The sequence below is a fragment of the Papio anubis genome, chromosome 12 (assembly GCF_008728515.1).
Source record: "Papio anubis isolate 15944 chromosome 12, Panubis1.0, whole genome shotgun sequence".
In the NCBI taxonomy this organism is placed as follows: Eukaryota; Metazoa; Chordata; class Mammalia; order Primates; family Cercopithecidae; genus Papio; species Papio anubis.
This window is the reverse complement of record NC_044987.1, coordinates 111,500,208-111,525,562: the sequence shown is the minus strand read 5'-3', so window position 1 is coordinate 111,525,562 and position 25,355 is coordinate 111,500,208. Positions and strand designations below refer to the sequence as shown.

General features: G+C 59.3%; 1 protein-coding gene across 1 annotated transcript in view; it reads right to left on the bottom strand.

Annotated features, from left to right (window-relative positions):
* Positions 1-23,164, bottom strand: part of MYRF (myelin regulatory factor) — a 36,679-nt gene extending 13,515 nt beyond the window's left edge. The window contains 9 exon segments of the mRNA XM_017948321.3: positions 722-917; positions 2,910-3,033; positions 3,112-3,319; positions 3,321-3,363; positions 4,358-4,637; positions 5,552-5,613; positions 9,027-9,290; positions 9,549-9,636; positions 22,980-23,164. Coding sequence (XP_017803810.1) covers positions 722-917; positions 2,910-3,033; positions 3,112-3,319; positions 3,321-3,363; positions 4,358-4,637; positions 5,552-5,613; positions 9,027-9,290; positions 9,549-9,636; positions 22,980-23,025 — 1,311 coding nt within the window. The 5' untranslated portion in view covers positions 23,026-23,164.
* Between the last annotated feature and the right edge of the window lie 2,191 nt (positions 23,165-25,355).

The window sequence follows — 25,355 nt, the reverse complement described above, 5'->3', positions numbered from 1 at the left end:
CTGGAGCAGGAAACGGGGTGAGAGGGAGGCAGGGAGGCAGAGAGGCAGGGAGGCAGGCTAAGGAGCCCAACGAGAGGGAAGCAGGCTGAGAAGCCTAACGTTTAAGGGGCAGGCACAGGGCAAAAGGGAGGCAGGGAGGCAGGAAGGCAGGTTGAGGAGCCCAACGAGAGGGAGGCAGGCTCAGGAACCCAACGTTTAAGAGGCAGGCGCAGGGCGAGAGGGAGGCAGGCTGAGGGGCAGGCACAGGGAGAAAAGGAGGGAGGGCGGGGTGGCAGTGGCAGGGCAGGATCTAGTTTACACACACAAACACACACACACATTCGCACACATGCTTGCCTTTTTTTTTTTTTTTTTTTTTTTTGAGTTGAAGTCTCACTCTGTTGCCAGGCTGGAGTGCAGTGGCACGATCTCAGCACCCTACAACCTCCGCCTCCCGGGTTCAAACGATTTTCCTGCCTGCCTCAGCCTCCCAAGTAGCTGAGATTACAGGCCCGCACCACCACGCCCAGCTAATTTTTGTATTTTTAGCAGAGATAGGGTTTCACCATGTTGGCCAGGCTGGTCTTGAACTCCTGACCTCAAGTGATCTACCCGCCTCCCAAAGTGCTGGGATTACAGGCGTGAGCCACAGCACCCAGCCAACCCTTGCTTTTTCTGGGGTCTTTCAGTGCCCCCCAAAGGGCCCTCCTGCCCTCCCTTCCTTGCCAAGCCCCAAACTTGCCTTCACTCCATGCAGCTTCAGATAGAAGCAGTCGAGGGGCTTGAGGCCCTCAGGCGTCTTGACGAACTTGGGCTCGCCCAGCATGCCGATGTACACCGTCACCTGGAAGTGGTTCTTCTTCTGGCACACAAAGGCATCATCGCCCACCGAAAAGTTGAAGCCCTTGTCCGCGTCCACACGGTAGGTGAGCATGGGCCTGGGGACGGGTAAGGGCACTCCCCTGAAGCCCCAGAGCCAGGCCTGGAACATCGGTGCCTCCCACCTGCTAGGTTGCAAAACCGTTTCCCACCCCATACCCCTGCATCCTCAAACCACCATTGCAGCTGCCCCTACTCCTGAGAAATGGAAACTGAGTCCCGGAAAGGATTCTAGTACAGGGTTGCAAACTCCTTAGACAACATTCTCTCCTCTACCCCATGCCTCAGGCCACCGCCCTGTCCTGGTGATGGGGGAAGCAGGGCCAGACCCTGAGGCCCACCAGATGGGAGGGAACTCCTGAGCCAGGGAGGGCTTGACTGCCCTCTCCACACTTGGCTCCTTCCCAGAAGGCTGCCTGAAGCCCCCTCACTCACCCAAGAGGGACTGTGTCTGCAGAGCCTCACAGAGCCTGACAGCTAGTTGCCCTGGAAACGGTGGAACCAGGCGCCTGCTCTGCTGCAGACCCAGCCCCTGCCCACCAGCTTGCTCAAGTCCCCAGACACCCTCATTCGCACTCCCTCCTCATTCCTACTCCCTCCATCTGCCCGGGGAGGGAAGGGGCACTCCTGGACTCTCCCTCAGACTCAGCCTCAGTTTGCCCATCTGTTGTTGGGTTTAGTGTCCCACGTTTGGCCCCTTTGGGACACCTCTAGTTGACAGTAAAAAGAGCAACTGGGCCAGGCTCGGGCTCACGCCTGTAATCCCAGCACTTTGGGAGGCCGAGACAGGCAAATCACGAGGTCAAGAGTTCGAGACTAGCCTGGCCAACATGGTGAAACCCCGCCTCTACTAAAAATACAAAAATTAGCCGTCTGTAATCCCAGCTACTCAGGAGGCTGAGGCAGGAAAATCTCTTGAGCCCAGGAGGCGGAGGTTGCAATGAGCCGAGATCACACCACTGCACTCCAGCCTGGGCAACAGAGCAAGACCCCGTCTCAAAAAAAACAGCAACTGTTGGCCTGTGGCTTAGCGCACCCTCACTCAGGTCACCAGGCACAAGAGTGGTCACAGGATGCCCAGTGCCAGCCCGGAGGAAGCTGGGCAGGGAGAATGCTTCCAAACTTGTGGGAAGAGGCCTCTGGGCCTGGCCATTGTTGTCAAAGGCCTGGGCTCACCACCTCTTCCCTCCCGGAGCTCCACCCACCTGCCTGACCTAGCAAAGCACCCAGGAAGTGCCTGGGCCACTTCCGGGGCTGCAGCTGCCAAGCTTCCTGGCCTTAGGGCCTTGGGTGGCAAGGGTGGCCCAAAGAGTATGGGGGTGAGAGTAGGGGGCTTCCTCCCCATGCCAGAGAGGCTGGAGTGCCATACGACTGCAGCCCCACCTGGCAGGACTTCACGGGACCCTCCAGCCACCCAGCAGCCAGATGCCCCCAGCCCTGGGGCTGCTGGCTAAGAATTCCCCCAAAGCCTGCAGCACCCAACTCCATGCAGCTGTTCTCATCTGCTGGCCCTGGCCTGGCCATATCCACGTTACCCTGTCACCGGCCCACTGGCCTTCTGGGGGAGCCACGGGAGTAGTCCCCACAGGGCTCCCGGCCTGGGGCCTGGAAAGATGGAGCCATCTGGTGTTGAGGGGGCACTAGGAATGCTCAGGCAGCCTCTGACCTGATCCTCCCCAGCCCCTCCTCCCTCCCTCTAGGGAGGGGCTGCCGGGAGGGTCCCGCTTGGGCTCAGCTTCTGGCTACCTTCCTGGAATGCAGGGGGAGGAGGCGGGGAAGGAGGAGCCGGGAAAAAGCACCCATCTGCCCACTTCTCCCTGACTTGGTTCCCAGCTGCCCCTCCCTGGCAGTCATCACCTTCTCAGGGAGGCCTGGGGCTGGCCTAGGAGTCAGGAGCCCTGAGTGCCAGTCCTGGCTCTTCCCTGAGCCTGTTTGCTCTTCTGTGAAATGAGTGCTCCCAGGCCCTGCTCTAGGACCTTGATGGGGTCCTGGGCTGGGGCATCCCAAGATGGGGGGCGCTGGAGGAGTGGGCAATGTCGCGAGGCACTCACAGCTCCTTGTAGTTAGCGTCGTACAGGGTCGCCCACTTGTTCTGCTGATGGGGCTGCCACTTGATGGACTGGTAGTTGGGGTCCAGGTAGGAGCCACTGAGGCTGTCACTGTCCTGCAGGAGGCCTGGAGGGAGGGAACGCCCATGTGGGCCCTGCACATTGGGCCCCACACCCCACCTTGAAGGGCTGGCCAGCCATGTACCTGGGGAGGGGGCACCTGGCGGGTGCCAAGGTGGTGTCTGGACACGGGCAATGCTGAGAGGCAAAGAACCAGGGCCTGGGGAGAGCGGACCCTGGGGAGGCCAGGGTGGGGATGGGGCTCGAGTGGGGTGCAGAGGCAGGGCTGTCACCGTCCCGGGCTCCTGTTTGATCATTCCATTCAGCATCTGGGCATTGAGGGTGCTGGGGGGGGGATTCGGAGTGCTTCCTCTTCTTGGAGGGGTGTGTGGGGAGCCTGGGGGGACAGAAGTGTGCACCATGGGGGCTGGCTTTCTCTGAGCCCCTCCCACTGGGTAGTATCCACCTCTCTCCCCTCTCTAGCCTGTTTGGGCCAGGATATGCCCCGCCCAGAGGACACCTCCTGCAGGAAGCCCTCAGGCTTTGCCTCCTCCTACTCCCCATTGCTCTGTACCGTCATTTTCTGCTTCCATCACTCTTTGCTTCCCCTAGACTGTGGACAGGAGCCACACCTGACTTGGTGTCTCCATCATGCCCAGCAACTGGGCTGGCTCACGGAATCACAGCAATCGCTTGAGGAATGAATGAGTTTGTCCCTGCCTGCAGTGTCACACTCAAGGTCACCCTTTATAGTAGGGGCTCTACGGAGAGCAGGCCCCGTGATCAGAAACAAGCCACAGAGGGCCTGGGCGACAAAAGCCAGGAAAGGGGAGCTTCCTGGGGCAAGGAATTTAAAGGGGACTGCACAGCACTCCTTCCCCTTCTGGTTTACAAAATGCTTTGACAGCAGAACCTTCCTTTGAACTAAATCTTTCATGGAAACTCCATGTGTAAAACAGAAGAAAAGACAATCATGCAGGTTGAATCAGAGTGGGGGGCTTGGGCTTGGGTCTAGGAAGAAGACTCCTCAGAAACCTGAGGGTTCCATGAGACAGCTGCAGAATCACTGGGCTGTGGGTAAGAGCACAGTCCCGGGCCCAGTCCTAGCTCATGATCTGGGCGGGACGTTTCCCCCATCAGAACCTCAGTTTACCTACCTGTGCCCACCAGATAAGGTAGTTGTGAGCAATTAGCCATGGCTGTAAACCCCTCAAGGTATTGCTGGGCAAACGTGTGTAAATATGTTGACCCCCATCTGCCCTGCAGAGCCTTCTGCCCTCCCTGGGCACATCCCGGTCCCTGCCTCCCTCTCTGGCCTGCCCGTCGCCCTGCCCACCCTGGTTCCTGCACCCCACCTTCCCACCCCAGGGAGCCAGCCGCCCACGTCTTACTCAGCTCCATGCTGCTGCAGGAGCTGGTGCAGCATCTGGGACTGCTGGGTGTGGTGGAGATCAGTGGGCACCAGCCCCTGCCCCATGGCAGCGTAGGGGGGGACCGGGGGCTCGGCCTTCATGTACAGGTCCCGCTGCAGGACAGGGTAATGAGGTGGAGGTGGTGGGGGTGGCGGGGGGCCTGGCAAGTGGGCTGGAGGTGGGGGCGGATGCTCCAGGCGGGAGGGCACTCCCACGTGGCACAACGTCTCAGGGGTTATCGTGCGCAGGAGATGGGGTTCTGCAGGAGAGATGGGGGAGCGGACATCTGAGACCAACCGAACCGTCCTCCCCAAGGCAGAGTCTCCTGCTTCTACTGCGTCCTGAGCCAAGCCCGGGGACTGCCCCCCACCTACCCTAGGTGGGAGGGCCATTGGTCAGCCACCTACTAGAGGCCTGAGCAGGGAGGCACGACCCTGTCCAAGGAGGGGCAGCTCTTCACCCCATCCTAGCCACCTCCTGCCCCCAGGCTGGGCCAGGAGGATCCAAGTCAAATCCAAAGGTCCCCCTCCATCCCCATCTCCTCTGAGGCCTGCTCCTCCTCTGGGCCTCAGGAAGGAGTCTCTGGAGACCCCCAGCCCAAGCCTGCCCAGTGCTCCTCCCTCCGGCAGGCAGCCCCTCTTCTGGGCTCTCAGGGGCCAGCCCCCCGGCCTGAGTGGGGAGGCCCCAGCTCCCTTTGTTCCCCAGGAGGCATTCCAGGGATGTTTTTGGTAAGATAAACAGAACTCTTGACCCCAATCCGGACTGCGAGGAGCCTGCTCCCGCGGTGGTTCTGCTCTTGGCCACCTGGGGGCCGGGGCACCCCTGAGCACCCTCCAAGGTGAGGTGGGCCCGGCCTGGGAAGCCTGCGCCCAGGCTGCACCCGTGGCCACGGCCTTCCCCAGCCACCCACTTACCGCTGAAGGGTGCGTCCATGATGGCGCAGGCGGCCAGGCGGGTGGCATCACCGCGGGGATACTTGCTCAGAGGCAGGGCCAGGCTCCCCACCCGCCCGTGGGGAAACAATAGCCAAGCGCCAGGGAGTATTTGACCAGCGATAATCTCAGCCCGTTGTGCAGCCGCTGGCCCCCTCCCTCCTCCCCTACCTCCCTGATAAGGCCGCCCCAACCACTTGCCCGAACCCTGAAGCAGGAGGGCGGTGCCCGCTGGACTCACCATTCACCTGCTGGGGGGAGTAGGCCTCGGAGCCCGAGTCTGGGGGAGAGTCCGGCAGTGTGCTGTGAGAGCCAGGGGAAGGGGCCGGGGGGTGAGCAGCCGAGCCCCCGCCTTCCAGCTGGGCAGCTCCTCTGCATGTTAGGGTCCCAGAGCCCCCCAGAAGCTGGGGACACAGGTTTCCTCACATCCACCCTTAGGGGCATTTCTCTGCACCACCCACATAGGGGTGCCTGGCAGGGCCTGGGGCCGAATTGTGGGTAGGGGGCTGCCCCTTAGACCTACAAGGCACTTAGGGGGCAGTTACTAGTGTCCTTGATGATGGCACAGGGACTCAACGACTCCCGCCCCAGACCGAGGGCCAGGCCTTCTTCTCTCTTCCTGCACCCACTGAAGCCCCACAGCTTCCTGGAAACGCAGGGCCCTAGGGGGCTGGGCCTTGGGGCATTCAGCAGGTCGCGGGGGGCTGCCCCACCAGAGGCAGGTGTGAACTGGGAAGGGAGCCAGCACCACCAGGCCTGGGTTTATTTTTTTCTTGCAGGTTTCACTTTATCAGTGTTCAGGAAAAAGAACAAACTCAACCTAAGAGGTCAACACGTCCTGCGTGAACCCTGAGCTCGCCCAGCAAGTGGGAGGCTGTGGCCATATGGGATCCAGCTCTTTGGCCATCCCTGGTCCCCACATCTGGACAACTCCCCATTCCCATGCCCAGGGAACTGCCAGAGGCTATGGCCCTGTTGTGGACACAGCCCCAGGACTGGTTCCAGAGTCCCCTTGCACCCTGTGCCAGCCACCCACCCACCTTCGGGGCCTCGTGTAGAGACCTATGCAACTATTCAAGAAGACAGACTCTGCAGGTTTTGTGTGAATGATACAAAAACATGGATGGGACTCAAACCCATACTCCTTGCCACAGCCTCAGGCACCCTGCGCTGCCACTCCATCCTGCACTTCCCTGACAATGCCCGGGCCTTCTGTAATGTGTGAAGGGCTTTCGCACCCTGCAGTCCCTGCAGTCCCATGCCCCAAGTCCACAGCACCTTGTGTCTCTCCTGTTAAGTTCCTCTGGCATCTGATTATTACTCTACTTGGGGACATAGTGGTGAATACCTCTCCCTACTTAGGCTTCAGGATCCACTGCAGAGCCGTGTGTCTGTATTTTTTTTTTTTTTTTTTTTGAGACAGAGTCTTGCTCTGTGCCCAGGCTGGAGTTCAGTGACGCAATCACTGCTCACTGCAACCTCCACCTCCCGGGTTCAAGCGATCCTTGTGCCTCAGCCTCCCAAGTAGCTGGGATTACAGGCATGCACCACCACACCCGGCTAATTTTTGTATTTTTAACACAGACTGGGTTTCGCCATGTTGCCCAGGCCAGTCTCGAACTCCAGGCCTCAAGTGATCTGCCCACCTCAGCCTCCCAAAGTGCTGGGATGCGTGAGCCACCGTGCCCAGCCTTTTTTTTTTTTTTTTTTCTTTTTTTGAGAGGGACTTTCTCTCTTTTTGCCCGGGCTAGAGTGCAATGGCGCGATCTCGGCTCACTGCAACCTCCGCCTCCCAGGTTCAAGTAATTCTCCTGCCTCAGCCTCCTGCATAGCTGGGATTACAGGCACTTACCACCACACCTGGATCGTGATCTCAGCTCACCGCAACCTCCACCTCCCAGGTTCAAGTAATTCTCCTGCCTTAGCCTCCCGAGTAGCTGGGATTACAGGCATGCACCACCACACCTGGATCATTTTGTATTTTTAGTAGAGGTGGGGTTTCTCCATGTTGAGGCTGGTCTCGAACTCCTGACCTCAGGTGATCCGCCTGCCTCGGTCTCCCAAAGTGCTAGGATTATAGGCGTGAGCCACCGTGCTCGGCCTTTTTTTTTTTTTTTTTTTTTTTTTTGAGACAGGGTCTTACTCTGTCCCCAGCAGTGGCAGGCGAGATCACAGCTCACTATAGCCTCTACCTCGCTGGCTGAAACTATTATCTCACCTCAGCCTCAGGAGTAACTGGGACTACAGGCACATGCCATCACACCCAGATAATTTTTGTAATTTTTGTAGAGATGGGGTTTCATCATGTTGCAGGCTGGTCTTGAACTCCTGGGCTCAAGCAATCTGCCTACCTTGGCCTTCCAAAGTGCTGGGATTACAGGTGTGCGCCACCACGCCCAGCCTCATGTCTCTCTTGTTTATCACCTAGACCCAGGCCTGGCCCTGGGTCCCTCCCTAGAGTGGCCCTGGCCACAGAGTCCCTGTGTGGCTCTGGACAAGCCACTTTCCCTCTCTGAGCCTCAGTGTGCCATTAAAATCCTGACAGGAGCAGTGGCCAGGGCTCCTTGTGGTGTCTCCCAGGAGCTGGATACCTGGGAAGGCTGATGAGCTCACACAACCATAGGCACGTGATACAGCAGCGGGCACCAGTACGCGCTCACCAAATGTTAGTTCTTCTCCCTCTGCCCCCAGGGGCCTGTAGTTTAGGAACAGCCTCACCGCCTCAAGCAAACAGTTTGCCTTCTGCAGCAAAGGTTCACCCCTGGCACCCCAAGCCTGGCCTCCACTCCCTTCCCCACAGAAGCCAGGGAGCTCAGGAAGCACGGCCGGCCATGTGTCCATGGCCACCATGCACCCAGGGCTTCCTCTGTGCCCTTGCTTACTTCCCACGATAATCTTGAGGGGTAAGCATTTGGGGGCTCACTTCGCAGGAAACTGAGGCCATGGGTTAGATGGCTGGTACATGGGAAAGGTGAAGTTGGAGCCAGGCTGTCTGAACACAGTGTTCATGCACCTAGTGTTTTAATGCTTTTCTACCCAGAGACAGGGGCCCCTATGTTTGCCCTGAGCTCCCCTGCAGACCCACGCTCCCAGCCTCCCACTGTGAACATGTGCCCCGGGGGCTGCCCTGGCGTCTGGCTGGGCGGGTGGCTGCCTGGAACCTTTGGTCAAAGCCAGTCCCAAGGTTCAGCCCTGGGTCAGACCCCTGGTGTGGACTCCTCAGAAAGATGGGGGGAAGGGCCTGGGTTCTGGGCTCCATGAGGCTTGCTTTGGTAGGGGGGGAGCTAAGGTGCCACATCTGAGCCGTGGTCCAACTCCTGTGGCCATAGTACACGTCCGCTGGATGCGTGAGTGAGTGGGCCCGGCATGTGTGCACGGGTATGCAGGTGTTCCCATGAAGGTAAACAGTCACAGCCTCCAGTCCCGCCACCTCCTGTCCACTCTCCACACAGCACCGAGATTTTTCTAGCACTTACGTCAGCCCTCATCACTCCCCTGCTTAGAAGCTTCATGGCTGCCCAGTGCCTCAGAACAAAGCCCAGGAGTCCCCCCTCGGCCTGGACCCAACCTCCCTTCCCTCACCTGCCCACACACAGCCGGTCACCCAACCCATCCTATGCCAGGCCAGTGTCCAGGACCTCCCAGGCCATGGCCACAGCCCTGCTCCCTGCCTGCACCTAGGCCTCTGTATCCCCCTACTCCCTGCCCTCACTCACCCTGGGGCATAGGGAGCCTTGGGCTCGGCCTTGATGGGGGGCCCGGCGCCCCCCGGGAAGGGCTTGGGGGCAGCGCCCATGCCGTTGTTGTTGTTGCAGTTCAGCGGGGGGCCGTAGCTCGGGGGTGGGAGGGGACCATGGCGTCCCGGGGAGGGTCCACCCCCAGGGGGGCTCAGGTGGTGAACCCCGCTGGAGCCGGGCATCGCAGGCTGCCCGTGAGAGTAGGAGGCCGAGCTGGCTGGAGCAGAGATGTCAGGGAAGCAGCTGCGGGGAAGGGGAGCGGCTCAGCTCCAGCCAGGACCCCGGCCCCAGCAGGGAAGTAGCCGCCCCCTCCCCTCAGGGAACTCTGGAGATTTCGGAGGAGTCAGTGGCTGGGAAAGGACGAGGAGCAGCTTTCAGAGGTGGGACCACAGGTGGGACCATGGGAGACCCCAGGTCCGGCCCTCAGACCTCCCTGGTGACAGAAGAGAGACAAAGGGCTGGGGGCTGGGCAGGTGCAGGGCAGGCAAGGGGGCCACTTACAGGTCGGAGGCATCCTCCTTGCTGATGTACTCCTCCAGGATGCTGGTGTCTATGTTGGAGGGCTCCAGGGCACCGTTGATGTCGTGGCCTGCAGGGCAGGAGAGGTGGGCTAGGGAAGGGGCCCAGCTCCCTGCAGACCCTGGGCATCTGGGACCAGCCCTCCATCCCTGCCCAGGCTGGCCATCCAAAACAGATGCCCCTGCTCCTTTCCACCCAAGTATCCATGTGGGGGCCAGCTCTCACCTCCACTGCCTGGCACCCCTGCAGGAAGCGCTGATAATGACCCCCGCCCCAGCACAAGGCCCCCTTGAGTCTCAGAGGAGAGGGGCCCAGGGCATGGATCTGGGTACAGAGAGGCCGATCCTGCCACGCCCCTTTCTAGCTGTGTGACAGGGAGCAAGTCCTTTCCGCTCATCTGTCAAATGGGGTCACTATTCGTCTGTCTTATGGGGTGCTGTGAGGCACAAATGAGGTGCTTACTGAGTTGAGAGCCCCATGGGTGCCCACTGCCCTCGATGGGATGGCTCGGACCCAACAGGCACTGTCCTGCCCTGTCCTCCAGGGGTCAGGTCCAGATGGCCTAGCTCCAGGCACGCAGGAGCACGAGGCCTGGCTGAGTGGGACCGTATATCCTGGGGGCCCACAGGGCTGTGGGAGCCTCCTGCACCCAGGCCCTGGCCGCAGCGGGGAGTGGGGATCAGGATCAGGAGAGCTCCCTGCACCCTCACTGGATATGCCCATCACCCTCTGGGGCACGGGCTGGGGAACTTAGCCCCCTTTTTCCAGAGGAGGCAGAAGCCTAGAGAGGGAAGGGCTTGCCCCGGGCTCCCAGCAGGGAATGATGGCTGCCAGAGCTCCACTCCTCTGCCTGCTGCCCTCTCCTGGGCCCTCTGCGCTGGCCCCGGCCCCACCAAGGGGAGGGGCCCCTAGAGGAAAGGCAGCCAGGGCTCTTGGGCATCATGAGGGAGGACGGGGGAGGTGCCGGCCTTTCCCCTCCCAGGGTCACCTTGCGGGGGGAGCCAGAGGGCGGGGTGATAAGGGGGCTGACGTGGGAGATGCGTCAACCCCGATAATGGAGGACAGCCCCACCTACACAGTTGACCCGGGCTGGCCAGCCCCACTGAGGCAGGAGGGCTCCTCCCACAGGCCTCTGAAGCCTGAGTCTGGGGTCTGCCCTCTTCTGTTGAGCTCAGACAGGTCCAGGAACAAATCCTGGCTCAGCCACTCCCTGCTGAGTGATCTTGGGCAGGTCACACGCACTCTCTGAGCCTCAGTCTCCTCATTCGTGCAATGGGGACACGTACAGCTAGGGCTTCATGGGGCTGTTTTGAGTATGAAATGAGATGAGGTGTGTGAAGTGCTGGCCACTTAGTGGGTGCTCAGTGGTCAGAATAGCCGTCCTCACTTCCCAGCCCCAGAGCTCTGGGGTCCCTGGGAGCCCCCCGCCCAGGCCCCTCCCTGGCCCCAGCCGGCATTTCAAGAATGCTGAGCCCCGCTTAGGTGATTAATGAGCGGCTAAGCCCTCCTAGGAGTCACGCGCTGCCTGCGACAGGCCAGGGCCCTCCTGCTGACCCCCACCCCCAGCTCGCCCAGCTAGGAACAAGGGACACCCACCACGCACCACCAATGGCCGTCCAGGGCGGTGCGGCCCGGGGCAAGAGCAGCTTCTCCAGCTGGGCGTGGCCACTGTGCGTGCCTGGGTTCCAGGACCCTGCCTCTGCTCAGGCCCCACCCTGCCGTAACCACGGGTCCTATTTATTGAGTGCCTACTGTGTGCCAGGCACTTTGTGAGTCAAATACATTAATAATCACAGGAGTTTCTTGTCTTTACTTTTTTTTTTTTTTTTTTTTTTTTGAGACGGAGTCTTGCTCAGTTTCCCGGGCTGAAGTGCAGTGGCGCAATCTCGGTTCACTGCAACCTCCGCCTCCCTCCCAGGTTCCAGCAATTCTCCCACCTCAGCCTCCCGAGTTGCTGGGATTACAGGCGCCTGCCAGCACACACGGCTAATTTTTTGTATTTTTAGCAGAGATGGGGTTTCACCATGTTGGCCAGGCTGGTCTGGAACTCCTGACTTCAGGTGATCTGCCCGCCTCAGCCTCCCAAAGTGCTGGGATTACAGGCATGAGCCACCGTCCCCAGCCTAATCACAGGAGTTTCTTATGCACAAGGCATCCTGCAGGCTCTTCACCTGCAGCGTGTTACTCAACCCTCCCAGCCCAGAATGGTGACCATGACAGAGACAGTGACTTGATAGTGACAGAGACAGTGACTTGACAGTGGCTCACAGTGAGTATCTCCCAGTGCTTCTCAACTCATCATGGTGATGATGACAAAGACAGTGACAGTGAGTGCAGCTCACACTGACTGCCTACCAGGCCCGGCACGATTCTAAGTGCTTTATGCATTTTCCCTCTCTAAACAGTGGGAATGTTCAAATAGGTACATGATCACCATCCCCACAGTTCAGAGAGGTCAAGTCTCTTACCCTAGGCAACACAGCAAGGAGGATTCCAGCCAGGTGCAGGGGCCTGACTCCAAGGGGAAGGGTGTGGCTAGCGGTTGCTGTGCCTTCCCCACCCCACCTGGAGCATCACCCCCACTCTGGCCGCTGAAGCTGCAAGTTTTTGAGCCTGAACTTGGAATCTACAGTGAATGATGGGCTGATGCAGCCATAGTGTTGCTATTTATAACAGACCCAGCCCCCTCCTCTCCTGGCCAGGAGCACTCCTAATCGCCCCTAATCCTCCTGCCCACCTCCCTCGGGATAGGGGGCCTCAGGCAGAGGCATCCTGGGAGACCCTAACGAGAACCAGATGTGCTTTGGGGGAGGAGGGACCCTCCCGTGCCAGGGTCCGGGCGGACGGAGGACGGAGGAAGGAGGTGGGAGGAGGGAACTGATGGGGCAGCGTTGCGGGGAGGCCAGTGGGTGGGGAAAAAGTTTGAGGGTTGGGGGCTCGGAGGGCCTCCTGAGGAACGCTGACCCCACACCTTCTCCTGGAAGCCCTGGAGGCCACGTCGTCTCTTCCCCACGCCGCTCGGCCCCCAGCCCGCCCGTGAACCACACTGGAGATTTCTAACAGACATTCCAGGTGGACAAGACGAGGGTGGGTGCTTGCCAAAGCCCAGGGATTGCTGAGGCTGGGATACAGCCCCTAAGAACCCAGGACGGGGGCAGGGTCCCATGGGCACCCTCTTGGGAGCACCTCTCCCCACTGCTCCCAAAAGAGCCCCAGAACATCACTGGAGCCCAGCCAGGGGTACCTGCCAGGCAGAACGTGGAACATGGGCCACATGGCTCACTCTGATCCTCAAGACCTCTCTGAGAGAAGGGAAGCCGGGCCCGCCAGACACCGCCCAGGGCCCAATAACCCAAAAACAGCACCATGAGCTCACAAACCAGGATCTCTGTCCTTCGCTTCTCAAACCCTTCAACAGCTTCCCACTGCTTGGGAGAAATCTGGAGCCCTCTGGCAGTCCAAGGCCTGACATGGTCTCCTGCCTGCCCCTGACTGCCTTTTCTCCTTCCTCAGGTCCCCTCCCTCCCCTCCTCTCAGTGGTTGGCCCCTGCGGTCAGCCCCTGCCTCCTTTCCATCCTCCATCCCACATCAAGGCCTTCACACGTGCCGTTCCATGCTGTTCCTATTCACGCTTTAGGTTTTGTCTTAAATGTAAATTCCCCCAAGAGGCCATCTCTGACTCTCCCATTCTCTTTAGCAAGGGATGGGCAGGGGCGTTGTAATTCCTCATCAGCTCTTTACCCTCCCGCCTACACACACCCTGATGGGCAGGATGGGCGTCTGTCCACCACCCACCCACCAACCACAGCTCACTCGCCCAGTGGCTGCTCTGTGCCCAGCCCTGTGCCATGCACTTTACATGGCTCATATTGAATTCTCATCCCAACCCTACAAGGTAGGTGATTTTCTTTTTCTTCATTTTACAGATGAGGAAACTGAGGCTCAGAAAGGATAGGCATGTGCCCATAGCTTACAGGGGCAGGTGCTGGGCTATGAGCGCTGCCCTGTTCTGTCTCTCTGGGATATAGTATGCCAGCACACAACAGGCACCTAGGAAATGTTCACGAAGTGGATGAGCCAAGTGGCCAGTGAGGGACCTCGGCCAGGCCATGCTGTGGTCAGGGCTGGGGCTACCCAGGGCTCCTCCAGGTCCTGCCCCTGCCCTGCTGAGCTATGCGCCTCAGCTGCTCCTCATTAATTAGGCCCTTTATTACCTGCCTGGAACAGGAGGCAGACGCTGCCCCTTCCCAGGCAGGCTGTGATCCAGACTATGGGAAGGCACCCCCTCCTCTCTCCTCTCCTCTTCTCTCCTCCTCTCCTTAAGGCCACCCAGCTGGCCACGAAAGGAATGGAGGCCACCCAAGCCAGGTGCAGGATGAGAGCAGGCAGGGGCCCAGGTGGTCCCTCCACCCAGGACCCCTCCCTTCCGCCCCTCCTTGTGCTCATGTGCCCCCTCCGCCCCCCACCAGCTGTGGCCGCTGGCTGAGTCTCGGCCATTGTCCCAGGGAACGGGGGAGGGTGGGGACACGGCACAGTGGGAGGCTTGTGCCCTGCCCACCCCCTCCCCTGCCCCGTCAATGGGGCACTTGTCAATTCATGCCCCAAACATGGCGGAAATCCCGTCAGCCACGTGGCTGTGGGTAGGGTGGGCCGGGTCCCGAGGATGCTGGCCAGGCCTGGTCGATCCGAACCTGGGGTGCAGAGGGCACCAGGGCCCAGGCGCATTCCCAAAGACCCCAGTTGCTCTGAGTGTCCACTCGGGGCATCTGAACCTGAGGGGTGCCCTAGCTTCAGGCAGCAGCTGAGGGCCAGGGTGGTAGCGGTCAGTGGACAGCCCATCTGGGCATAACTGCGATGCCCAGAGAGATCCCCAGAGTCAAAGAGGCCTGGTTGCTAATGTGGACTCCCCACTTCATGGCTATGACCCTCAGCAAACGACCTGAGACCTGGCTTCCTTCTCCATCAGATGGAGCACGAATCCCTGCCATGGAGTGAGCCTTAAACGAGGTGACCCCCACGAGGCCATTCCGCAGTCAGGGTGAACCGCCCTCTTTCCATCTCTCTTGGGACTCCCATCTCCTTTCCTGCCCTCACGCCTCCACCCAGGCTGTCCCCTCTCTCCCAGGCCCCTCCACCTTGCTGCACACCTGCTCCGGAGCCTCCGAGGGGCCTCCGTGCCTTCTCCTAAGTCCCTCTGAGGCATGGCCAGCACTCTGCTGCTATTCTTACACACGCACAGCATAATCCAGCCTGTCGGCCTCGGCCCCAGTCATCCCTTCCAGTGGGTCAGCCTTCTGCGACTGCCTCCCTGCCTGCCCAGGCAGCCCCTCCTGTCCTCCCAGTCACAGAGAGCACCTAGTGCTGTGGCTCATCTCCCAACCAGTTTACATGGGGGCAAGGCACTGTAGGCCTCAGCTCCTTTGGTTTGGACTTTGTCTTCTTATTAATATGATCTATAGCCAGGCACGTTGGCTCACACCTGTAATCCCAGCACTTTGGGAGGCCAAGGTGGGCAGATCACGAGGTCAGGGGTTTGAGACCAGCTTGATCAACATGGTGAAACCTCGTCTCTACTAAAAATACAAAAATCAAGACAGGCGTGGTGGTGCATGCCTGTAATCCCAGCTACTCAGGAGGCTGAGGCAGGAGAATCACTTGAACCCGGGAGGCAGAGGTTGCAGTGAGCCGAGATCGTGCCACTGCACTCCAGCCTGGGTGACAGAGCGAGACTTTGTCTCAAAAAAAAGAAAAAAAAAGATCTATAACTGCTAGCTGTCCTGCTTTAGGCTTCAACTTGTGACCAGAGCCTTCTTAGTCAAAATGCCTTCAGGTCAAATGTTTGCTTGTGTAAGCAACCCTTTGCCTCTCCGAATCAAATCCTCAGTCAGCTTGGGCCCAGTAGCCACACCTGACAAAGATGGGGCTCTTGAGCCATTTTTCTATCAGGTTCTTCAATCTGAGTCACAGTAGTCTTTGTTCTCTCCCAACTTCTTACCAAAAATGCAGAAGAGCCCCCACAGGCTGCCTACAGAGACCCCTCTCTTTTTTTACTTTTTTTTTTTTTTTTTGAGACAAAGTTTCACTCTATTGCCCAGGCGGGAATGCAGTGGCGCGATCTCGGCTCACTGCAACTTCCGCCTCCCGAGTTCAAGTGATTCTCCCACCTCAGCCTTGCAAGGAGCTGGGATTACAGGTGCGTGCCACCATGCTGGCTAATTGTTGCATTTTTTGTAGAGACGGGATTTCATTATGTTGGCCAGGCTGGTCTTGAACTCCTGACAGGTGTTCAAGATCCACCCGCCTCAGTCTCCCAAAGTGCTGGGATTACAGGCATGAGCCACCGGCCCAGCCGGAGAAACTTCTCTTCTAGGAGACCCAGAATCTTTTTTTTTTTTTTCTTTTGAGACAGAGTCTCATCTCCAGGCTGGAGTGCAGTGGCTCAGTCTCGGCTCACTGCAAGCTCTGCCTCCCGGGTTCACACCATTCTCCTGCCTCAGCCTCCCAAGTAGCTGGGACTGCAGGCGCCCACCACCACGCCCGGCTAATTTTTTATATTTTTAGTAGAGATGGGGTTTCACCATGCTAGCCAGGATGTTGTCAATCTTCTGACCTTGTGATCCACCCACCTCGGCCTCCCAAAGTGCTGGGATTACAGGCATGAGCCACCACGCCCAGCCCGAGTCCCAGAAATCTTTAGCCACCCTTGGGCTATGGCTACATCCACTCCAAGTCCCCACGAAGCTGCCACCCTGTCCTCAGGTCAACACAAGGCTGAACTCACAGCCCCAACATGCTCCAAAGCCAGGTCCAACAGCACCAAGGCCAGCGGCTAGGACCTGTTCCTACTCTCTCCCACAGGGACCAGAGCAGGCAGGCCACCAGGTGCCAGGTAGAGACCCTGCAGCTTGGGGTGGACACAGGTCTCCACCAGGGTCACCTGTGCCCATCTGTGCCTACGCACTGGTATGACCCCAGGCAGGCACACTGCAACACACACACGTGTACATAAGAGTACACTCTGCAGTCAGGTATCCACTGACATGCACATGATCACGTACCACATGCCCCCTACTCACGCATACACAGTACTGACACACACAGCAGCACGCCCCACTCACATACCCACACACATGCGCACACCCACATTCATCTGTGTGCCTTCATTCATTCGGCAGTTATTTACTGAGCACCTGTTGTGTGTCAGGCAAGCATAGTGCCCAGCTTTGGGGCTACAGCAGTGAGCAAAAGGGACAAAAGCCTTGCCCACATGGAGCTGACATTCTAGGGAGCAGAGTCAGATGACAAGAGCAGTAAAATGCCTAGCATTCTAGAAGGTTCCAGATGGTAGGGACAGCCGGTGCAAAAGCCCTGAGGTACGAGCATGCCTGTGCATGTTCACACCTCAGCAGACTTCACAGGCGTGTATGCCAGGACACGCATGTACACAAGTGCTCACTGACCCGACAGCAGGCCCAGGCCCACAGGCACAGCATCCCATGTGTGGGTTAGGTTAGTGGCCACCCAGGAAGAGCTCCCGCCTCCTCTTCTTCCCTCCAAGCCCCCTCCCGACCTGCTGTCAGACCCTCCCTAAGCAGCTCCGGCTGAAGCCAGGCCCCACTCAGTGAACTCAGTGTCACAGATGCAGCTCCACTCCCTAAAGGCAGCCCCCTGCCTCCAAGCTAGCAGGGCAGGGGATGGGGATCCCCTTCCCCCAGCCACGGAGGGAGACGAGAGGGGAAGTGAGGGAGGCCAGAGGGAGATAGGATCCTCAAACTCCACAAAGGAGAGACAGATGCTGTGGGTGTGCCCTCCGGGGGCTGCAGGGACCCGGTTCAGCTGGAGAGAGAACTTCCCTCACTGATGTGACCTGGGGCACAGGGAGGACAGAATGCCCGGGAACCCCCTCCATAATCTAGGCCGGCAGGGGGCTCCAGACCCAACTGTACTCCCCATCCAGGGGCTTTGCCCCTCCCCCTGCACTCCAGGCCCTGGCACTCATGGGGTCTAACTGCTCACGTCATGCAACCTTGACCATGTGAGTGAGGACTCTGAGGTCTTAGAGAGGTCAAGGAGGCTGCATGGATGTCATCTGGTGTGGCCACCCATGCTGGAGCCACTCCTCAGCATGTCAGGAGGAGAGGCCCCTTCCCTACCCACCCCAGGCTGGTACCCAGCTGGGACCCAGGCTCCAGTCCCAGCTCTGCTGTGGCCACCTTGAGGGAGCCTGATACATCATCGCCTTCCTCTCCTGCCTCACAGCATGCCTCAGAAATGGGAGGACATCACCCACCCTTCCACTGCACCCCAGGACTCCAGGAAGACAACATGCAAAGAGCCTGGGTGCGGCAGATGAAGCCACAATGTAGTCAAGCCCCTCCCCCTTGCTGGCAGCAAGAACAGGACCCAAATCTCAGAGGGGGAGGTGGGGTGGGCCTACTGGATGTGCCAGGCACCAGGACCAGGTCACGCTGGGCCAAAGCTGTCATGGTGCAGGCCCTGGGCACAGAACCACAGAACATGCTCAACAAGCCCCCTAAGCTTAGGGGCACTGACCTATCCTGGGGACCAGTAATCTTCAAGGTAGGACGCAGAACACCTGCCATGGGCCAATGGAGTGTTCAGCAGGCCAGGCACTATCTTACCTAATCACCCCAGAAACCCTGGGACAGAGGCCCTGCCGTTACAACTGCATTCCCATTTTACAGATGAGAAAGCGGAGGCACAGCGGTGCCCTGATACGGCCAAGAGAAGGACTGTGGGTAAGCAGCAGAGCTAGGAACAGACCCCAGCTGCCCCCGCTGGCAAATGCACAGAACCATTACATCATCCCACTCCGAGACCCAACCAAGAGGTACCCACACCCTGTGGCAGCAGGGGCTGAAGCCCTGGAAATAGGAGAGGAGGCCCCCATATACTCCAGCACCCAAGGCCATGAGAGAAACTGAGGCCCAGGAATGTGCTAGGTCCGTAAGGAGGAAGGTGGGAAGGTAAGGCAGGCTGCCTGGGCAGGGCGGGGCCACCCGGTTAATGATTCAGTTAATAATTTCTGCTCCCTGCTCCTTATCAGGGAGGGCAAAGTCCAAGGGTGACAGCCAATCAGCAGCCCCGCTGGGCTGTTACCCAGCAGCCTCCGCTACCAGGGCCCTCCAGTCTGTAACCCCTTGGGAGTTTGTAAGTGGGGAGCCAGGCCCCCAGGGAAAAGGCCATTCTGCCCTCAAATGCCCTCCTTGGCTCTACCTAAGACCCCAAGGAGCATTCCGTCCAGCTTTCCAGTCTCAGGAGAGTCCCTGAGGCCAAAGGGTTAGTAACTGCCTGCTTCTTACCCCTGCACTGACCCCAAGCCCTCCAGAGAGGTGCTTTCTGGGGTGCGTCCCCCACCCCCACTGCCTCTGTTCACATACCCATTGTTGCCTCCACTGACCCTGAGAACACTTCCTGCCCACTCCCCACCCCTGCCCTGCACTGGGTGCTGGGGACACAGGGATGAGTCAGACCCCCCACTACCATTTCCTCTCCTGCCAGGCTCAGGGCCTGGGGCAGGTCTGGCAATCAGCTCCATGCACTGAGGCTAGGACCGGAGTCCTCAGCGGGGCTCTGGATGGACCCAGGAGGCAGGTCCTCTCCCTGGGAGTCAGGGGTCAGGAAACCCTGTGCCTGGCCACCCCTCCCATCTACTTACTCCCTGGGTGCACCAGGGACAGACAGAGACAGACAGGCTGACATGGGCCACAGTGCCACCTCCATCACACAGCCCAGCTCAGCCCCGGATTCCTGTCCAGGTGGGGGTCCTCTCTTCCAAATCGTCAGGTAGTCTCTACCTGGGACCTCTTCCTGCCCTCCAGAGGCAGAGATGTTTGTACCTGACAGGTAGCCCCCCACACCAAGGTACTGGTGGCAGGGTAGGGAGCTGGGGGCTAGGTGTCCGCTCTGGCTAACTCTGGCCAACTCCCTTCTCTCTGAGCCTCAGCCAGCACCATTCCCCTCCCCTCACCCATCCCACAGCTGGGAAGGGTGGCTTTTGAACCAGTATCCTGGTGCTCCAGGGGCTGTGGGGAGCCCAGCCCCCCTTATCCACTGTATCTGCCCTATCAGGAGACTATGAGTTTGTTTGATGGTTAAAAAAATTACATTGGAAGCCCCTGCTCTGGTCCAACACACTTACTTACCCTGGGAGGGGAATGAGGCCAGAGAAGGAAGTCACTAGTCCAGGCCACCCATCAGCTTCAGAAGGGGTGAAATCCCAGGCCTCCCTCCTCTGGCCTTAGTGAGGCTCCAGAGGCCAGGCAGAGGCCCCACTAAACTCCAAGTGGTCTCTCCAGCACCTGCTGGAAGGCGATGTCCCTCCATCCTCCAAGGCTCCCTGCACACCCACCTGCTTTCTGGGGGGCACTGGGCTGCTCACTCCAGCCTCATGTGCCCCTACAATCTGGGGCCAGCAGCCACCCCTTCCAGGCTCGGCCATTCATACTCTAACATGTCCCTCCTCCCCAGGGCTGGGTGGTGAGCTTCTTCAGAGCTGAGGTTCTTCTCTGCCACCCTCTCCTGTCTTGCAGGTGAGGAAAAAGGACCTAGAGAGGGCAAGAGCTCTTTGGGGGTTCCCTGCCAGGCAAAGACAGTCACCCCGCTCTCAGTGGTCCAGCCTGCACTAGAACTCTGAGATCCTGGCCAGATTCTCAGATGCTGCCCTGTCCCGTGCCTGCCCTGGCTCTGGGGTCCAAGGCCCCCTTACACTGTGGCCCGGTTACCTGTTGGGAGCCAGTGCATCCTGCCCGGTGGGTCCCCTCTCTGCAGGCCCTGTGCCCGCCAATCTGGGCTGCCTTGCCTCTCTCTAGGGGATTAGCCGGGCGGTCACGGGGGCCCGGCTGTACCAGCCTCGAGGGGGCCGCCCTGTCCCGGCCTCCCACCCGAGGTCCAAAGCGCCTTAGCCCCCAGCCCACCACCGGCACAGGGCAGGACCCAGCACCTATGCTTGGTGTGCCCAGGGAGGGGCACCACATCAAGTGAGGGGGCGCGCTGTGCTGCAGCCCCTTCAGTAAAACCCTTTCCCAGTCTCCCAGCCCAGAGCCGAGATCACAGGGTCCGCTATCAACTGTCCAGAGGGATGACCAAGGCCAAGTGGGGACCAGGAGGAGAGCTCAGGTGTCCCCAGCCCCAGTCCCGAGTGTGAGAGCACTCAAGAGTGACGCAGCCACGGCTCAGAAGCACAACTTCCCGCTCCCTCGCACTTTACACTCACACTCACAAGCACACCAGGCCCTGCCGCTCCCAGGCCCGCTCTCACCTACAGTGTGAGGCCCACATGGGCCTTCCCCTCCCAAGTGGCCCAGAGACCCTAGCCCTCAGGGCCCACCCACACCTTCCCCCATCGCAGAGGCTGGGAGCTGTTTCCAGCCCAGCCCTCCTAGGCGGGCAGCTTCACACCCCTCCCCTGCTCCCCACAGACATTCTTGAGTCTCCTCTTATCTCTCTGGAGGGAGCAGCGCAGCCTCCCCCCGCCAGGCTGCCAGGCCGCTGCATGGCTAAGCCGTGGCGTCAGCCCCCACCCCCCAACCCATGGTCAGGAGAGAGCCAGGGAGTCCAGGGCAGCCAGGCCCACCCCTCTGCTCTCTGTCCAGGTCCAGGGTCCTGAGGAAGGCAGTGTGGAAGTCAAGGGAGCCTGGCCTACGGGTCCTCTGGGTACCCAGCAGGCTTAAGGCCCCCCAAACAGTAACCCAAGCAGGCACGAATGTCTGGTCCCCTCTTCCCTGAAGGCCTCAAACCGCGTCAGGCCCCTTGAGAGCTCCTATGGATCAACAGTGTCTGGGGAGAGCCAGAGCCCCGGGACAGATGGGGGGCTGCCTAAGACCCTCAGATGGCCCAGCTGGCACAGAGTCAACCGTTCCATCTAGTCCAAGCCTGAATTCTTGGGGTCTGGGTCTGTGGGGTGTCCAGAATCCTGAAGTGGGATGACTGAGGCTTGGGGGTGCCCCTGCCTGGGCTGCTCAGCCAGTAGGCGTGAATAAGGGTTCCCACCTCCCAAGTCACAGAGGGAGAGAAACTGAGGCACTGGAAGAGCTGCTTCTCTCTTCCACAGGACTCCACAGGAATCTGGGGCTTGAAACTTCGACCCTGGTTCCCTGCCCTGCAGCCCTGATAGGTTCACACATGAAGGAATGTTCTCAGTGCACCAAGCAGCAGGATGTGGCCTTAGGGACTAGGGGGAGCTCGGGGCAGGGGCTGGGCTCACTACCTTGGTAGACAGGGGCACAAAAGGGGGCCAGAGGGTCTGGCTAGATGTTCCAGGGAAGTTCTGAGAAGTGGAGAGAGCTGGGAGGCGCCAGCCTGCACTTCCCCTCCCCCTCCCATGGCTGTCCCATCCCTCCAGAACCCACCACCAGGAGGAGTGGCGGCCCCGCAGGAGGGGCAGGGGCCGTCCAGGAAAAGACAGGGAGTTGGTTAGATGTAGGAGCAGACCTCCAAAACCAGTGTAGGGATGGGGGCAGAAGAAGATATTATGGAGTGTATGTCAATTCCACCCCAGAGGGCTCCTTTCAGGGTCAAGGGGGGGGGGTGAGGTCACTCTTTGAGGGGGTGAGGTCAGAGAGGCGCAGCTCCAGGGTTGGGGGGACACAGTGCTGAGGAGCCTCAGAGGGCTGGTGGGACAGAGTTCACAGCACTAGAAGGGTCTCGGAGAGCAGAGGTAACTGGTGGCAGGGATGTCAGCTTCAAGAAGGTTCCAGCCCTAGGAGAGCATGCTAGGGAGGGGGGTCCCAGCCCCAAACAGCAGAGGAGTCACTAGAGGCAGCATTGTGGAAAACAGGTGGCAGTCTCCAAGGGGTCCCAGTCTCTAAAGTGGTCCTACCCTCATGGAAGCACAGTGGGGAGGTCCCAGCTCCTCCTAGAAGTCAAGGGTGATGGCGCCAACCTGAAGGGCACACAGGGGGTCTTGGTCTCTAGGTGGGGGTCACAGATTCTGGGAAGCAGGCTGGAGTCCAGCCTCAAGAGGTATGGAAGGTCCTAGAAGGCACGCTGGGGGTCTGGGCCTTGAAGGGGGTTCTAGCCCGCTTGGGGTCTGGGGAAGAACAGTGGAGGGTCCCCAGACTCGGGAAGTTTGCTGGGGGCGGGAGTGTCACAATTTAGGGAAAGTTCCGGGTCCTGGAAGGCTCAAAGGAGGTCCGGACCTGGAAGGGGACACAGTCCCAAGGAAGCTGCGAGTTGAGGAGCGGGGAGGGGGAGCCCAACTTCAGCGGCGGCGGGTGGTAACCGCCAGGGGACTTCCAGCCCCGGCAGCCTGTCTTGGCGGGCTGGTGCTAGCCTGAAGGAGGGTCCCAGCCAGAGGAGGCGGAAGCACAGCGGGGGGCCCCAGCCCCCGGGGAGATCAGCAGGGGGTTCCCAGAGCCAGAGGATCGCCGCCGCCAGCCCGCGGTCTCTCACCTTCGAAGAAGCGCTGCAGCGCCTCCGTCTCGTCCACCACCTCCATGTCCCGCCTGCCCGGCGCGCACTCCAGCCGCGGCCCCGCTACAGCCCGGCCCGGGGGCGCGGCATCGCCGGCGCGGCCCGCGCGATAGTCCCGGCTAGGCTCCGGCTGCGGTCCCGACCCGAGTCCGCAGCCTGCGCTCGGCCCCTGCCCGCCCCACGCGCCCCGCCCGCCGCGCCCAGCGCCCCCTGCCGGCCCGCGCCGCGCCCATCCCGGTCGCGGGCACCACGCTCCCGACTCCTGCAGGCGGCGCTCAGCTCTGGGCCGCCCCAGGCTTGCGGGGCCTGGGGCCGTCCCGGCGCGGGACCGTCCCGGGTTGGGGGGCGCGGGGCTGTCCCAGGCTTGCGGGTCGAGGGGCCTTCTCGGATCCGGGTGGCGCGGGGCAGTCCCAGGTTTGCGGGGCGCGGGGCCGTCTCGGGTCGGGGGAGCGGGGCCGTCCCAGGTTTGCAGGGCTTTGGGCCTTCCCGGGTCGGGATGGGGGCGAAGGGCCACCTGGCTTCTGTCGCCGTCCTCGCCTTCGTCTTGCACAGGACAAGATGTCACGATTCTGAATCCAAACCTCAGAGACAGCCCCCATCCCTCTCATTAGCCACCCACCCAGCTCAGCAACAATAACAACCTGCATTTAGGGAACGTGTGTTATATGCCAGGCCACACAGGCGTTATCTCATGTAGTCCTCACAGGCACCCTATCAAGGAGACGTTGTTGTTACCTGCATTTTACAGATGTGGAAACTGAGGCTTAATGCATTAAGGACTGCCAGGAAGTCCTGTCCTGTGGCTGTGATGATGGAAATGTTCCCTGGGTTGTCCAGTATGGTAGTCACTGGCCACAAGTGAGTATTGGAAATGTGCCTACTGAGACTGAAGAACTGATTTTTTCATTTTGTTTAATTGTAATTAAACAGTTACGTGTGGCTGTGGTATTGGACAATGCAGGTCTAAAAGCTTCTTTTTTTTGAGATGGAGTTCAGCTCTGTCACCCAGGCTGGAGTGCAATGGCGCGATCTCAGCTCACTGCAACCTTCGCCTCCTGGGTTCAAGCGATTCTCCTGCCTCAGCCTCCTGAGTAACTGGGATTACAGGCACCTGCCACCATGCCTGGCTAATTTTTGTATTTTTAGTAGAGACGGGGTTTCCTCATGTTGGCCAGGCTGGCCTTGAACTCCTGACCTCAGGTGATCCTCCCACCTTGGCCTTCCAAAGTGCTGGGATTACAGGCATGAGCCACGGCTCCCGGCCCTGGCCAAGAGTTTCGAGGTCATTAAAGTTCAGAGTCAAATCCTGGCTGCCCCGAGAATCCAAGCTCTCCTTTACCGTGGCCCTGTCTGGTATAATGAAACCTGGAGATTCTAACTCGATGTAAGTCCAGAATAAAGCCATTGTCCTTGTGCCCCTGCCTTCACCCTTATGACTGACTGCCTCCGCATCTCTGTCCCGCCCAACTTGCACAGCCTCTTGTCTCAATGATTTCCCCTTCAGTCCTCCCAAATCACCCTTTCTGAAACATACATCCAATCATGTCATTCCTTTGCAAAACTAAGTTTCCCTTTGCACTCAAAACAACATCTGAATGTCTTGCTCTGGTTTCTCAGGCCCCACCTCTACCACTGACCTCAGCTCTTCCCTTCTCTACATTGCTCACTGAATAACAGCTACTAAGGCCTCCTTGCCATTGCTCAAACATGCAAGGTCCGCATCTGCCACAGGGCCTTGGCACATGCTATTCCATCTGTTTACAATGCTTGTCTCCACATGGCTAGTTCTTTGCAGCAGTTGGTCTCAGCTCAAATGTCATGTCCCCAACCACCCTACCTAAAGCAGTTCTCCCTACCTAGGCATTTCTTGCTCACCATGTAAATGATTCCTATTTAGTTTCTGTTATTATCCTTCTTGCTCTAGAACGGAAGCCCTATGAGGGCAAGATATTTTTCTGTATCAGTCACTGCTATAACTTCAACACCAAGAACATGACCTGGCACGCAGTAGGTGCTCAATAAATGTGTTGAATGAATGGATGGTGGCATCTTCAAACTGCTGAATCCAGTCAGGCTCCAGTGGCTCACACCTGTAATCCCAGCACTTTGGGAGGTTGAGGCAGGAGGATCGCTTGAGGTCAGGAGTTCAAGACCAGCCTGGGCAACATGGCAAGATCCTGTCTCTACAAAAAATAAAAAAAATTAACTAGGCATGGTGGCACATGCTTGTGATCCCAGCTACTCAGGAGGCTGAGGCAGGAGGATCACTTAAGCCCAGGAGGTTGAGGCTGCAGTGAGCCATGTTTGCAGCACTGCACTCCAGCCTGGGCAACAGAGCAAAATCCTGTCTCCAAA